The following is a 13,837-nucleotide window of genomic DNA, read 5'->3' as shown; positions in this document are numbered from 1 at the left end:
CCAGTACCACCATCCATGTTCTTCCTTCTAGTCCTATTTTTTTCTGGCCAAAGTGGGAGTTCAAACCAGGTACAGTGGTGCACACCTGTAATCCCAGTGGCTTGGGAAGCTGAGGCAAGAGGATGCGAGTTCAAAGCCAGCCTCAGCAAAAGTGAGGTGCTAAGCAACTCAGTGAGACCCTGTCTCTAAATAAAATACAAAATTGGGCTGGGGATGTGGCTCAGTGGCTGAATGCTCCTGAGTTCAATCCCTGGTACCCCACCTCCCCCTGCAACCAAAATAAGTGGGAGTTCATAGGAGAATTTGGAGTATCTGTAGCTATACAATCACATAAGTATAATGTTAATACACAGTATGAAATTAAATATTATATATCTGCTTTAGTGAGTTCTTTGTCCTCCATTTGTACATTGGAAAAGGGAATATTGCCAAAAATTATTGCTGAGATTAATATAAAATGCTTCCTACTGAATTGAGGTTGACATAATTTAACACATTCTTGATGAGGGAATTCTGAAGATTCCAAAGGTATCTGTTTTCTGTTGAAACACGATAGGATTAAATTTTGCCCTTATGTATGTTCAGAAATCTTACCATATAGAGTACCACTGTCAAATACTTCTGGCGTCCAATTCACATGGTTCATGGTCATATATCACAGACAGTGATTTTTAGGCTTATGTGGAAACTTATTGGAGTAGAATCTTAAAACAAGTATACAAGTATACTTGTATCATGCTTATAGATAATGGTTTGGTTCATGCAGATCAAATCATGTAGTGGTATTACCAAGCTCAAGTTAATTTCTAAAGGCTGCATTTAAAACATCCAAACTCTAGGCTAAATCATACAATTTAGACTAGTCTTTAATATCATTGCTCTTAATTGTAGCTCAAGAATCACTTAACTAGCAAGAATAGCAGAATGGATGGGACAGTATGTGTTGATTAATATCTACTTTATCTCACTTACCTTCGTGGCTACAGAAAGATCTTAGGGGATGATAGATGAGGGTAAAGCTTCAGGATTAGCAGGTGCTGAAACTGCTTTTCTGGTTGAACTTTATATTCATAAATTATTAATCTAAGTTAATATATTCATGTAATTGAATCTTTGCTCTGGTGTCAGTGTTAAATTTAGAGCTAATTTGGAATGTTTCAGGTATTTGCTTCAAATTTTTAGGGATTCCCAGTAATTTCTGTTGATTTTTTTTTTACAAAACACCTGAATTTCACTTGTGTGAGAGTTAGGGAGGCAGAGATATTGCCTGGAAACTGTCACAATGACCCTGGTTCCAAGATTTGGGCTGAATATGTGCAAGTACAGAGTAGATTCTCTAGTTATTGTTTTTGTGGATCTCTTCTGCATTACATGGCAGATGATGTTATCTCCTAAAAGTACTCTTTAGGTAATGCTACTGTTCCAAAGACTTTTAAAAAACATAAAGATATTGAACAGGGTTGGTAGGGGTTGTACTTAGTATGGGTGAGGCTCTGGCTTCATTCTGGGCAATCCCTGACCTCCTCACCCCCCAAAAGAGAGCTTGAACAAATAGTTTGTTTTGATTTTATTGATTTAGACACATAATTATTGAAATGTCTATTTAAATTTTGAATTATTTACAATTAACATGATTTATCATAACTAGAATAAGATGCTGATAATTTAATTCTTTTGTTTTTTTTTGGTCGGTGGGTGGGTGTCTCTGTGTTTTTATGTGTCCAATAGCCTGAAGTTCAAGTTCGACAAGTGGCTGTGAAATTTGCCAGCACAGTGTTTCCCTCAGATCATATACCTTCCAGATACTTGCTCCTACTAGCTGCAGGAGATCCGTAAGTTTCAAAAGGTGTTAATTTGAATTTGTGTTCATTTTAAATGTATTTGAAAATTACCAAAATTTGTGTTGTTTAATATTTTGGCCTATGAAATTTAGAAGCAGTTTATTAAACAGTTAAAAGTATGGCCCTTGATATGACCTATAGTTCTATACTGTGTATTTATAGATATTAAATTCTGTAATTGATATGACCTGTAGTCATATACCTATATACTTACAATATTGAATTCTATAATTCAGTAAATAGAATTACATGTATAGATTATATGTATATCTGAATATTGTATATAGATTACATGTATATCTGTAATAAATGATAGATAACATAGAAAACACTTATAAAAATTGTCAGATTCAGATAAAGCAAATTAAACTATAATATAATTATATGTCTAAAATCAGGCCCTATAAAAAGAGAAAAAAGGGTTAATGCCAGTGATAGTTTGATATACATATTTTGATATATTGATGAAGTATTTTGTATCTAATATCCTAAAAGTTTTAAAATGAGGTATGTATACTGGGTTTTGTATTAATGAATTATAATGATTATATTTCTAGAGAATATGATATATTTTTTGTTTTAAATGTTTCTGAAATTGGGACATGCCTTTAAAAACCATATGCATATGAAATAGGGTGTGTGTGTGTGTGTGTGTGTGTGTATTAAAACAACTCTTTTTTCTTTTCTTTTTTTTTTTGGTACCAGAAATTGAACTCAGGGCACTTGACCCCTGAACCAAAAAAACAACTCTTTTCAAATCTATTATGTTTTTATTGTCTGTGACATTTTGAAATTCATGAAGCACTCCCAATATATTTTATAATACTAAACTATTATTACATGCAGTACTTAAAATTTTTGTGTCTTAAATGAGATTCTTGTAACGAAAAGTCTCATTTTTGCTGATGAATGATTTTAAATAAAATTTTGCATCCTTTGATTATTTGAATACCCTTTCCAATAAAACGTTTGTGTTCTATTTTTTAAAAATGGGAAATTCCTTGATAACAGTTTTCATTATTTGATTATTCTGGTTGGCTGAACAGAATATCTGGTATGTCCTTGATGCCCTTTCCCTATAAATTGCTCTGATTTTTTTGTTTGATATCTTACCTATTATAGGAATTGACAGATACTGACTTTGATTTCTGATCTTGGTGGCTGTTTCTCACTTATTTGCATTTAATTTGGCTAAAGTGGTTTAGGATTGTTAATCTTGGTTCTGGTGGTCTACTGTTTCTCACTTTTCTACTATAGTTTCCTAGCTAGAGGCCAGAGGGTTCCAGGGCCTGGGAACTGAGGTAGTAAGTAAATCATTATAAGTCACTATTTATATACAATGTTAACCTTATCTATAAGGGTTGAAAATAACTTTTATTTACAAAACCAAAGCATAAGTAATTCTACAGTTTTCTTTCTTTAGTTTAAATTGTTCTAGTCAAATGAAAGTCTTCTGGCAACTTGAGGCTTTATTTATTAAGTCAGTCTTTTGTAAGGTATTGTTAGGAAAACTGCACTCAACTTAGAGTTGGTTATAGACTTAAAATGACCTTTCTGTGGTATCTGAATAAAACTGTTGCTGAGGTCATAGTCTAGTAGGGTGGTCTGAAATTGGTTGGGTTTTACATTTTTAAATATTGTCACTTATCAGTTATCATTATACAGAATTATAGCTGGACTGCACAGAAGTATAAAACTTAGGGGAGCATAAAGAACATTGGACAATCACTGAATTTTAACATGTTGTCGTTTATGATTTACCTCTAATAAGGATAAAGCACACACATAGATGCTTACATAATGGATTGCAAAACCTATCTTATTTATTTCTCTGAGTTAAAAATCAAAGATACAAACCAGATAATTCTCCAAATTTCATGAAATTTCCAAAAACTTAACTTCTTACATTTTATTGTCTCTTTGTTTACATAGCCAAGAATATATTTAATACATTTGCTCAGAATTCTAGCTGCCAGATAAAATTCCTGTTTTCATTTTTCAAATGATTACTTTCTGGTTGATGCAATTTCTTTTTATTCTTATTTGTCTTTTTGAAAGACGAGAAGAAGTTCATGGAGAAGCACAACGAGTATTAAGATGTCTTCCTGGTAGAAACAAAAAAGAAGGGGCTTCTAAGCAGATGCCTTCTTTCCCAGAAATGGTATATTATATCCAAGAAAAGGTATGGTGCTTGGCTGCAGGTAATTAGCTTGTGACATGTAATGGATGAAAATTAAAAAAAAAAAAAATTTTTTTTTAAAGTGAAAAATGTAACCACCACGGTCAACTATAGTAGTTTTTAGCAGTATTAATATTTACAATGTAGGAGGGAGATACAAAGTGAGGAGAAAAATATAATTCTTAAATTTAATTGATCTGTTTTACCTAAAGAAAATGACTTTTAATTCCTTTCATGATTGTCAACATTTTTGACTATGTTTACATTTTTTTCCCTTGATACGATATGCTTAAAAATATATTTCCTTTTTACTTTTATTTTTTGCAGTGCAGGGGATAAGTCCAAAGGCTTGTGCATGCTAGATAAGTGCGCTATCACTGAACTGCACCCCTAGCCCCTCCTTTTTTTTTTTTTTTAAGAATTTTTTTTAATATTTATTTTTTAGTTTTCGGTGGACACAACATCTTTATTTTATTTCTATGTGGTGCTGAGGATTGAACCCAGCACCCCGTGCATGCCAGGCGAGCGCGTTAGCACTTGAGCCTCATCCCCAGCTCCCCAGCCCCTCCTTTTAATTTCATTTATTGATTGAATGATAGTGGTGCTGGAATTAAGCTACATCCCCAGCCCTTTTATTTTGAGATAGGATATTACTAAGTTGCCTAGACTGGCCTTGAACTTTTGTTCCTCCTGTTTTAGCCTCCTGCATAGCTGTGATTATAGACATTCCTCACTGTGCCTGGCACTCTTTTTTATTTTTTTTATTATTATTTTTGATATTTATTATTTAGTTGTTGGATACAATAACTTTGTTTTATTTATTTTTATGTGGTGCTGAGGATTGAACACAGGGCCTTGAATGTGCTAGGCAAGCACTCTACCACTGAGCCACAACCCCAGCCCTCCTTTTTATTGTTAATAGCACTATTTAGGAATCCTCAGGAAGCAGTTCAGGTTTTTCTCACCACGATTATCCATCTGATTGTGCAAATCTCCGCTTTTGCAGGGTGTTTTCTGTTGGTGGATTTGAGTATTGCCAGTAAGAATCCATACCCCTGACTATCCCACTTTTTATATCAGTGTTTCTTTGAATATGTTGGAGGATACCTAACTGTTTTTTACCTCGACTGGTGATCCTCACTTTTTGCTAGGTGGGCACCTTTAGGGAATTGGAGATCAGTATTATTCTGTTTTTCTTAACAGTCATATTTGTATCCTGAAGATGCCCTAAGCTTGTGTTTTTCTCCTACATCCATCTTAATGAATATAACTGGCATTCAGTGACTTTGGGTGACTGTGTCAGTAGATATCTGGAGTAGGTTTATTTTTAAATATGCCAGTAAAATATATGGGGAAAAGGCATCACATCTGCTATTTAGGGATGTGAGGGACATACACAGTCAGTGGGATTAATAGGAAAGGTTTTGACTCTAAAAAGATGCAAACTTTGGACAGTAAAGTGGCTAGAAATGTTATTTTGAATTGAGGAAAGTCACATGTGCTCCATTCTTCCGTAATTGTTTGTTTTGTGTTTATTTTTACTAGGCTTCCCATCGAATGAAAACTCCAGTCAAATACATGACCGGGACTACTGTCCTTCCATTCAATCCAGCAGCATTTGGAGAGGTAGGACTTTGATATACTTCTGTTTGGCTTCCTTTATAGATTCTAAAAGGTAGCTTCACTCCCAAAATGGTATCTGTGATCTTTTTCATTATAGCTGAGCCCATATTGTAGCATTATTGTTCTTTATCAGGAAATTTATTTAAAAGAAAACAAAACAAAAATCCTGAAAAAACATTATTAGGTAATTGGTATTGTTTTAATTTATGGTTATCTCAGGTTTATTTTATTTACGTTTGTTTTCTTTGATGCTGGGGATTGAAGCCTGGGCCTCACACACGTCAGGCAGGTGCTCTACTACAAAGCCATGTCTCTAGCCCATCGGGAGATTATTTCTGTGAAAGAACTGGATGTTCTGCATTGCTTACTATTGGGCTGTGTGGCAAGTAAAATTTTGAGTTTTAAAGCTGAGATATTGTTGAGATTGTTAGGGTTTTCTAGGTTTAAAGGGTGAAGAGGATTAATTTATAATATCTATTAAGGGAAATTCTATGTTTCAGATTATTGATTTGTACTAATTAAATTATAAAAAGTAATCTTGTTTAGAGTCTAGTGAAAAGAGGGGTGGGAGTGTAGCTCAGAGGTAGAGCATATATTTTAGCATGTCCAAAGCCCTGGGTTCAATCCCCAGCACTCCTCCCGCCCCCAAAATTGAGTTTACTCCCTGCCCCCTATGGCTTCCTGGGATTGAACTCAGTGGCACTTAAACACTGAGCAACATCTACATCCCCAGCCACATTTTTGTATTTTATTTAGAGACAGGATCTCACTGAGTTGCATAATAGCACCTTACTTTTGCTGAGGCTGGCTTTGAACTCATGTTCCTCCTGCCTCATCCTTCTGAGATGCTGGGATTACAGGCATGCATTACTGAGCTCGGCTTACATTTTAATTCCATTAAAGAAATACCTCTTGAATTTGTAAAAGCTTGATATATAAATTTTATTCTATTATAGTAATTTAGTAAATATCAGTTATGTTTTTGGCTTCTATGAGGGTTGAGAAAGTTTTATGAAACAGGGTGGAGTATTCAAAACTGGAAATTGTCACTCTGAAGAATACCCTGTCACAGTGAAGTTTATCTGGATTCCTCTCTTTCTGGTTTTAGATAGTCCTGTACTTGCGCATGTGTTTGGCTCACAGTGCAGGGGTGGTGCCTACCTCTCAGAGTTTGGCTGATATGCAAGATCATGCTCCAGCCATTGGACGCTACATACGGACTTTAATGTCAAGCAGCCAGGTGACAACCTCATCATCATCTAATAAAAGTGGAGAAACCAACCCCGTTCAGATCTACATTGGCCTGCTTCAGCAGCTGTTAGCAGGTGTTGGAGGTAGGCAGTGGTTATGCCAAAGAAAGATGTTAAAGCACTTAAGCAAAAATCCAATTTTAAACTCAGTTAAGAATTTATAGCAAAATTATTCTCCCTCTTCACTTACGTAACAAGGCATTTGTCTGTGCTTTTATTCTAAACTTATCTGATTTATCCTTGATACGGTTTTCTTTTCAGAAAGAAATGCTAACAGTAGAGTTATGTGAAGTTATGGGAGTTTATGTGAAGAGCAGGGCATCCCTTTTTGATAAATAGCTAACCTGTAAATTTGCTGCATTGAATCATGTACTACATTTAGGTTGTACATTTTTTTTGTTTGTTTTTATAGACTGAGGGAATTTATATTTGAGCAATAACCTCACACTTCAGAGACATATGGTGATCCCTATATATTCATTCCTTTTCTCAAAAGTTAAAAGGGTTCTGAATTCTTCTATAGGTTTGCCGGTCATGTACTGTCTGTTGGAAGCTGTGTCAGTGTATCCGGAAAAATTGGCTACCAAGTTTGTAGACAAAACAGAATGGATAAAGGTATGTCCTGTGCATGTATACTCCTCCTTGAGTCTGGATATTTTAGACTTTTATCTCATGATTTCTTCTTCTTTCTACTAGTGTTATTCTGACCTTTTCTGCTTTTAGTTCATTTTGAAAATTACCCGTTATGAAACAATTAATAGAAAACATGTAGTAAGTATATCTCATCAACCAATCTGAGTGACGATGGGAAATGAATTTGAGAGTCATATCAGTTAAAAAATAATTCTTTTTCTTTTTGAAAGTTTTTTTTTTTGTCTTTTTAAATAAGGAATGGATTTGTGTAGTTTAAATTAAAAATATATAACAGCCTACTTAACAGCCCTCCGCCCCATTTCCTCTCTTGCCTCTGGTAGTCAGACATGGGACATCACTTATTTTTGTATACATAATTTACTTATGCATTTACATACCCAAAAATATATTTTTATTTTTTTTTCCTTTATTTTACACAAAAGGTGGTATATTACTCAAATGGTTTTATGTCTTCCCTTAATAGTAAAACTTGGAGCTGTTCCTCTATAACTGGAGAGAGCATCTATATTTTAATAGCCTCATCATTTTTAATTGTATGATTTATTCTGAATCCTTACTGATGATGATTTAGAGTCCTTCATTCTGCTGCCTTTATACCATTTTGCATATAAAGAAGTATGTTTTTTGGATTCTCCAGAGGTAGATTTGCTGGGTCAGAGGACACATGCGTTTGTAATTTTGATAGGTAATGCCACACCCTTAATGTGGATGATAGCAATTTAGCTCCTTCCATCCATATATTAGAGTGTTCTTATCCTATAATCATATCAAAAGGATTACCAGGTTTAGCAAATAAAAATGTAAGAATGCTCAGTTAAATTTAAATTTCAGGCAAATAATGATAAGTTTTTAAAAAAGTACAAGTATGCTTCATCTAGTTTAATATACCTTATGTGCTATGAAATGCATTTTGAAAAATATAGCTTGAATTTGGTAGAAATATATAGATTATATCTTTTAAGTGTGAAAATATGAATGTAGTGTGCCAAGAAATGTGAAATTTGCATTTCTCTGGAAAATTTGGTCTCATGAGACTGATTATAATTTAAAAAGGTTTTTTATTCTTTGTGAAGATTTTCTGGTTTCAAAAATGATCCTGTAGTTTTTGAGTTTTGATCTTTTAGATAAGGGATCATTGAACTATGGTCCATGGGTGATTATGGCCTGTCTCCTGTGTTTTTTAATGATCTGCAAGCTGAGAATGATTTTTATACTTTAAAGTTTGAAAAAAAGTCAAAGGACAAATAACATTTCATTATGAGTGAACTGTGTTGTCCATAATGTTCCTCTTTATTTGTTTTCTTTGGCAGCTTTTGCATTGCAATGACAGAATGGAGTATTTGCAACAGTGACCATGTGACCCACAAAGCCCATTTGGTCCTTTACAGAAAACATTTGCTGACTTCTGTTTTAGATCATCTGTGTGTTTATTTACCTGTTTTGAATTTTTTAAAAAAAATATATTTATTTTCTAGTTGTAATTGGACACAATATCTCCATTTTATTTTTATGTGGTACTGAGGATCGACCCAGGGTCCCGCATATAATAGGCGAGCGCTTTACCACTGAGCCACAATCCTAGCCCTTGTTTTGAACTTTTGTATCTTTGATGAAAATATGCCTAAGGTTTTGGTATATGTTTAATTTTCATTTTGTTTTAAAATAATAGCTTATTATGTTCTCTTTTCCTGGATACCATGAGATTGAACATTAAAATATATCATTTATTCTTTTTAGTTTAAATGTCTGTTGTTGTCAGGAGGAAGATGATTATATATCATGTACCTATTTTTCTATACTTCTCAGAGTTTGATGAATAGCAGTAAAGAAGAAATGCGTGAATTGGCAGCATTGTTTTATTCTGTGGTTGTATCAACTGTATCGGGAAATGAGTTGAAATCAATGATAGAACAACTTATAAAGACTACAAAAGACAATCATGTATGTTTTCAGTTTTGTCTTCATTTTTTTATGGCAGGGGGTAGGATTTTATTAAAGTATCTAACCTACTTTTAGTTTCTATGTTCCCATCTGTAAAATAAACTTAAAAATTCCTTGTTTTTATGATTGTAAACATTAAGTGAGATAGATAATATATTGATACAGTCAATTCAGTAAATAGATTTGAGTGCTATGTCTGAAAAGCATGGTTTCAGTTGTCATGAAGACAGTGGTTGCTAAATACGTGAGAATCCTTAGTGCTCCCTGGTACTCAGAAATGTTAGCTCCTTTTTCTTCTACTTTTCCTGTCACTTACCACTGTGCTTATGAAAAAACAAATTGCTTTCAAAAAGTTTCTTTACTACCTTGTGCTTAGAGGTTTTAACAATTAGAAATAAGATCTGCTTATTGTGTTTTGTTGGTAATAGGGAGAAGTTAATCTTGAAAATTATGATATTGCAACTACACAAGTGGTGGAAGCCAGAAGAAAGCATGAATACTATAGAAGCATGTTAAGGCCGTCACTGTACCCAGAGTTGGAGTGTGTGTGAAATTAGTGTATCTAAAACTTGAAGTGAATCAACACTCAGTTTAACTTCTCAGCATTCTCTGTTAGAAACTCAAGGTTTCTCTTGTTCCTTAGTTTGATTCATTGATAACTAGTAGATCCAAGTGATCATTTTGCTTTTTGGTCATAAACAGTAGTTTTATCAGAGACATGATTGTAATAAATACAGTTATTTTAGTATATTCTTTCATGTGTGAGAAAGAGACAGACATATGCTATTGTGTTGTTAAATGTAGAGCCCTGAGATACAGCATGGATCCTTGCTTGCCTTGGGATTCACAGTGGGAAGATACTTGGCTAAAAAGAAGATGAGAATGGCAGAGCAGCAAGACCTGGAGACAAATGCGGATTTGCTGCCTGAGCAAGAGGAGCTCATTCAGAGCGCTACAGAAACAATAGGTCATTAACGTCTGTGCTGACTTGACTGTTGCTATTTTTGAATTAAGTTAAATTTTAATAAAGCTTTTTAATTTCTTTGTATAGTATTATACTTTAAAGGCACAGCTTCCCTACATATGACAGGGGTGGTTCTATTATGGGAAAAAATTTAAACATTCAAAAAGTTTGCTATACCCACTTACCATTACCGAGTAAATGTTTACAAATGATCAATTAGAAGATATTGTGGATTTTGTTATCTTTCAAAAAAAATCTTTAATATATTGCTGATTGTTTTGGATCACAAAGATGAGTACTAGACTATTTACTGTTTTGTCAAATGTGCTTACAGGCTCGTTTTTGGATAGTACATCACCCCTCTTGGCAATTGCTGCCTGTACAGCTTTGGGTGAAATTGGCAGAAATGGTCCACTCCCAATCCGCAATGAGGGATCTGGCTTTACCAAATTACATCTTATAGAAAGTTTACTAAATAGAATTCCTTCCAGTAAAGAAACAAATAAGGCAAGTCTCTTTCTATTTTCCTTCCCTTCTGGAATTCTTCCATTTATAGGTAGCTAAGTGAATAAAATTAAATTATACTGAGATACATGGCATTGTAGCTGAGGGAAGGATTTGCTCAAAGAATGATAAAGTTAATGAAGAAAGTTTACTATTTGCTTGTAAGTTAGAGGTGGTTTGTATACAAGTGTAGTATGTTCATCACTTGACCCTCCCTGTTAGTCCATTTTAGGCCCTTAACTGTTAAAATTCAATAAAATATTAAATTCAGATGGAAATCTTTGGTTATGTATGAGGTAGATAATAAAATGTTAAGTTAGTTTTATGATTTTGTACTTTTATAGCAGATCTAAGTCTTTTACCTTCTATAATTTGGTTTTAAGAAGCCTTGTCTTGGTGCTGGGGTTGTGGCTCAGTGGCCGAGCACTTGCCTAGCATGTGTGAGGCCCTGAGTTTGATTCTTAGCACCACATATAAACAAACAAATAAATAAATGTCCATCAATAACTAATAAAAATATTAAAATAAAAAGAAGCCTGGTCATTAGTAAGCAGTGTGAATAATCTGAAGGAAGAGGACATTTGTAGGTTTTTAGGTTTGGGTAGAATTTTCATAGACTTATTTGTGATCAATATACATCAGTTTTAAACATGATTTTATGAGGAGAAAAATTAGTTTACAACAGGTTTAACAATGATAATCTTACTTCTGGTCTAGCTTCTGTTTATTAGCTATTATTAACCAATCATTACCAGCTATTTTTGAGCCCTGTGATGTGCCAGGGAATGTGCGACACACTTACCATGCATTAAAACTGAATACTCCAAAAAGTTCAGTGCAGTAGGCATAGTAGTTCATGAGATAATATGAATGAGAGCCACAGAGAGGTCACATACCTACCTATAAAGGCTACTGAAAGAAATGGTTGAGATGTGATTTCGTCTGTGTCCCAGAACCCATATTTCTAACCCTGATGGTTTAAAGGCTTTCTTCCTCTAACACAGCTATGGATCTCCTATGGACTCAGTTTTATGTTTTTCTGCCTTTACTGTAGAGATACTGTAAATTTGTATGCTTTTAGAAAAATGTAGGCATGGGTATGTTAGTTTGACAGACTGCTCTTCCTGTCATTTCATTTTGGAAACACTGTTCTGGGGTAAAGCTGTTGTATACTTTGTCTAAAAGAAAAATTCTGTTTTCTTCCAGATGAAAGAACGAGCAATTCAAACATTGGGCTATTTTCCAGTTGGGGATGGGGATTTTCCTCATCAGAAACTCCTCTTGCAAGGTCTGATGGATTCCGTGGAGGTATTTATATTACTCTTTGATTGTTAGTCAAACAAAAGGCATATTTTAGTTGAAATTTTGCATGCTATGAGATTTTGTCTGTGTGTGCGCGTGTGTGTGCGTGTGACTTTTAATTAAACTTTATTTATTTACCTCACACTGACTTTTGGCTGCTAGCTTTAGGCTCATCACTTTGCAGGCATAGATCTAACTAAATCATTTACATGGGAAAAGCATTTCCTTATAATTTCTGAGTGAAGAAGAGAGTATTAAAGGTAGAAGGGGAAACCTACTCAGTCAGCCAGCTAGCTGTGGGAAGTGGGTGCTAGTAATTCCAGTTTCTTTCAAGTGTGGTGATTTAGTTTCTGTCCATTAGATGCCCAGGGTAGTGGAATCTTTAAATAGTGAATACTAATACATTGTGGTAAGTATCTGAACATTGCCTGATCTGGCCTCTGTGTAATCTAGCACTGATTCTTGACATTCACTCACATTTTTGTATACTGGCCTCTTTGGCCCTCTTTGCTCTAATTTTTGAAAGTGCTGTATTCATTTTCCTTCTCAAGTTATTGCTATGCTCCTTGCAAAGCCTTCCCTGACCCTTCAAGCTAGAGTAGATTCTTTAGTTATTTGAGTGATCATGACTCCCATTCTTTTTCTTCATAGCATTCATTTATCACAGCTTCTAATTGCGTACTAGACTGAAGGAAGAGTCTGTTTTGTACTTTGTTATAATGCAAGGACCTAGCTGTGTGATAATATTGGTAGAACCTCATAAATAGTGGTAAAACAAGTAATTATGTGAATCACAAAGGAGAGTATAATTTTGTCAAGAGGATTGGGGAGGCTTTTTGGAAGGGGGGTTGCTGCTGGCCTTTGGAGAATTTGAGGCAGGAGAGAGCAGGCTTGAGGTTAGGGACTAAGGCAGCTGAATGTGAAAGCCAGTATTAAAATTCAGGCTTTTGGGTTGTTTTGTTTCCTGTACTGGGGATTGAACCTAGGGTATCTCTGAGCCACACCCCCAGCCTTTTTAATAGTTTTTATTTTGAGACAGGATCTCAATAATCTACCCAATCTGGACTTGAATTTGGGATCCTCTTGCCTCAGCCTCCGGAGTAGCTGGGGTTATAGACTACCGTTGTGCCTGGCCCATACAGTATTTTTAAAGTGAATTTTATCTGTATCAGGTTCTTTCTGGATGCCAGAGACATTGTAGCCACTTGGAGAGAAACTGATGATGTCTGATTTTTCATCTTTTCCCCTATAAAATCTGTTCTAGTTTTGTTTGAACAAATGAAAGCTTCTTTGGATGCCTTTCATTTGATGCCATTATTTTAAGAGTTTAGAAATACAAAATATATGAAAAACTAGAAGCGTGGAGAAATTAAAGAATGAACGAAAAAGCATAAATCAGAGAAGCAGAATATCTTGATAATCAACTAGGATAAAGTTTGAAATTTTTTTTGTGTATTTTAACTTTTCATTGTGGGAAGATTTTAAACAAAAGTAATATCATTATATAGTGAACTCCCACACGCTTGCTTTATTTTAATCTATTAACCCTCTCTTTATTTCTGGAATGTTCAAACTAAAG

At 34.4% G+C, this 13,837-nt stretch overlaps 1 protein-coding gene across 4 annotated transcripts in view; it reads left to right on the top strand.

Moving 5' to 3' along the window:
* Nucleotides 1–13,837, top strand: part of Ecpas (Ecm29 proteasome adaptor and scaffold) — a 114,847-nt gene that overhangs the window by 66,359 nt on the left and 34,651 nt on the right. For all 4 annotated transcript variants that reach the window (XM_027942974.2, XM_071600832.1, XM_071600831.1 and 1 more), the window contains 9 exons: nucleotides 1,729–1,832; nucleotides 3,900–4,023; nucleotides 5,566–5,646; nucleotides 6,752–6,977; nucleotides 7,417–7,508; nucleotides 9,354–9,488; nucleotides 10,293–10,455; nucleotides 10,787–10,959; nucleotides 12,163–12,264. In XM_027942974.2, the coding sequence (XP_027798775.2) occupies nucleotides 1,729–1,832; nucleotides 3,900–4,023; nucleotides 5,566–5,646; nucleotides 6,752–6,977; nucleotides 7,417–7,508; nucleotides 9,354–9,488; nucleotides 10,293–10,455; nucleotides 10,787–10,959; nucleotides 12,163–12,264 (1,200 nt within the window). The remainder of the gene's footprint in view (nucleotides 1–1,728; nucleotides 1,833–3,899; nucleotides 4,024–5,565; nucleotides 5,647–6,751; nucleotides 6,978–7,416; nucleotides 7,509–9,353; nucleotides 9,489–10,292; nucleotides 10,456–10,786; nucleotides 10,960–12,162; nucleotides 12,265–13,837) is intronic.

This window comes from Marmota flaviventris, chromosome 13 (assembly GCF_047511675.1).
Source record: "Marmota flaviventris isolate mMarFla1 chromosome 13, mMarFla1.hap1, whole genome shotgun sequence".
Lineage (NCBI taxonomy): Eukaryota > Metazoa > Chordata > Mammalia > Rodentia > Sciuridae > Marmota > Marmota flaviventris.
This window is presented reverse-complemented; position numbering and strand designations above follow the sequence as displayed.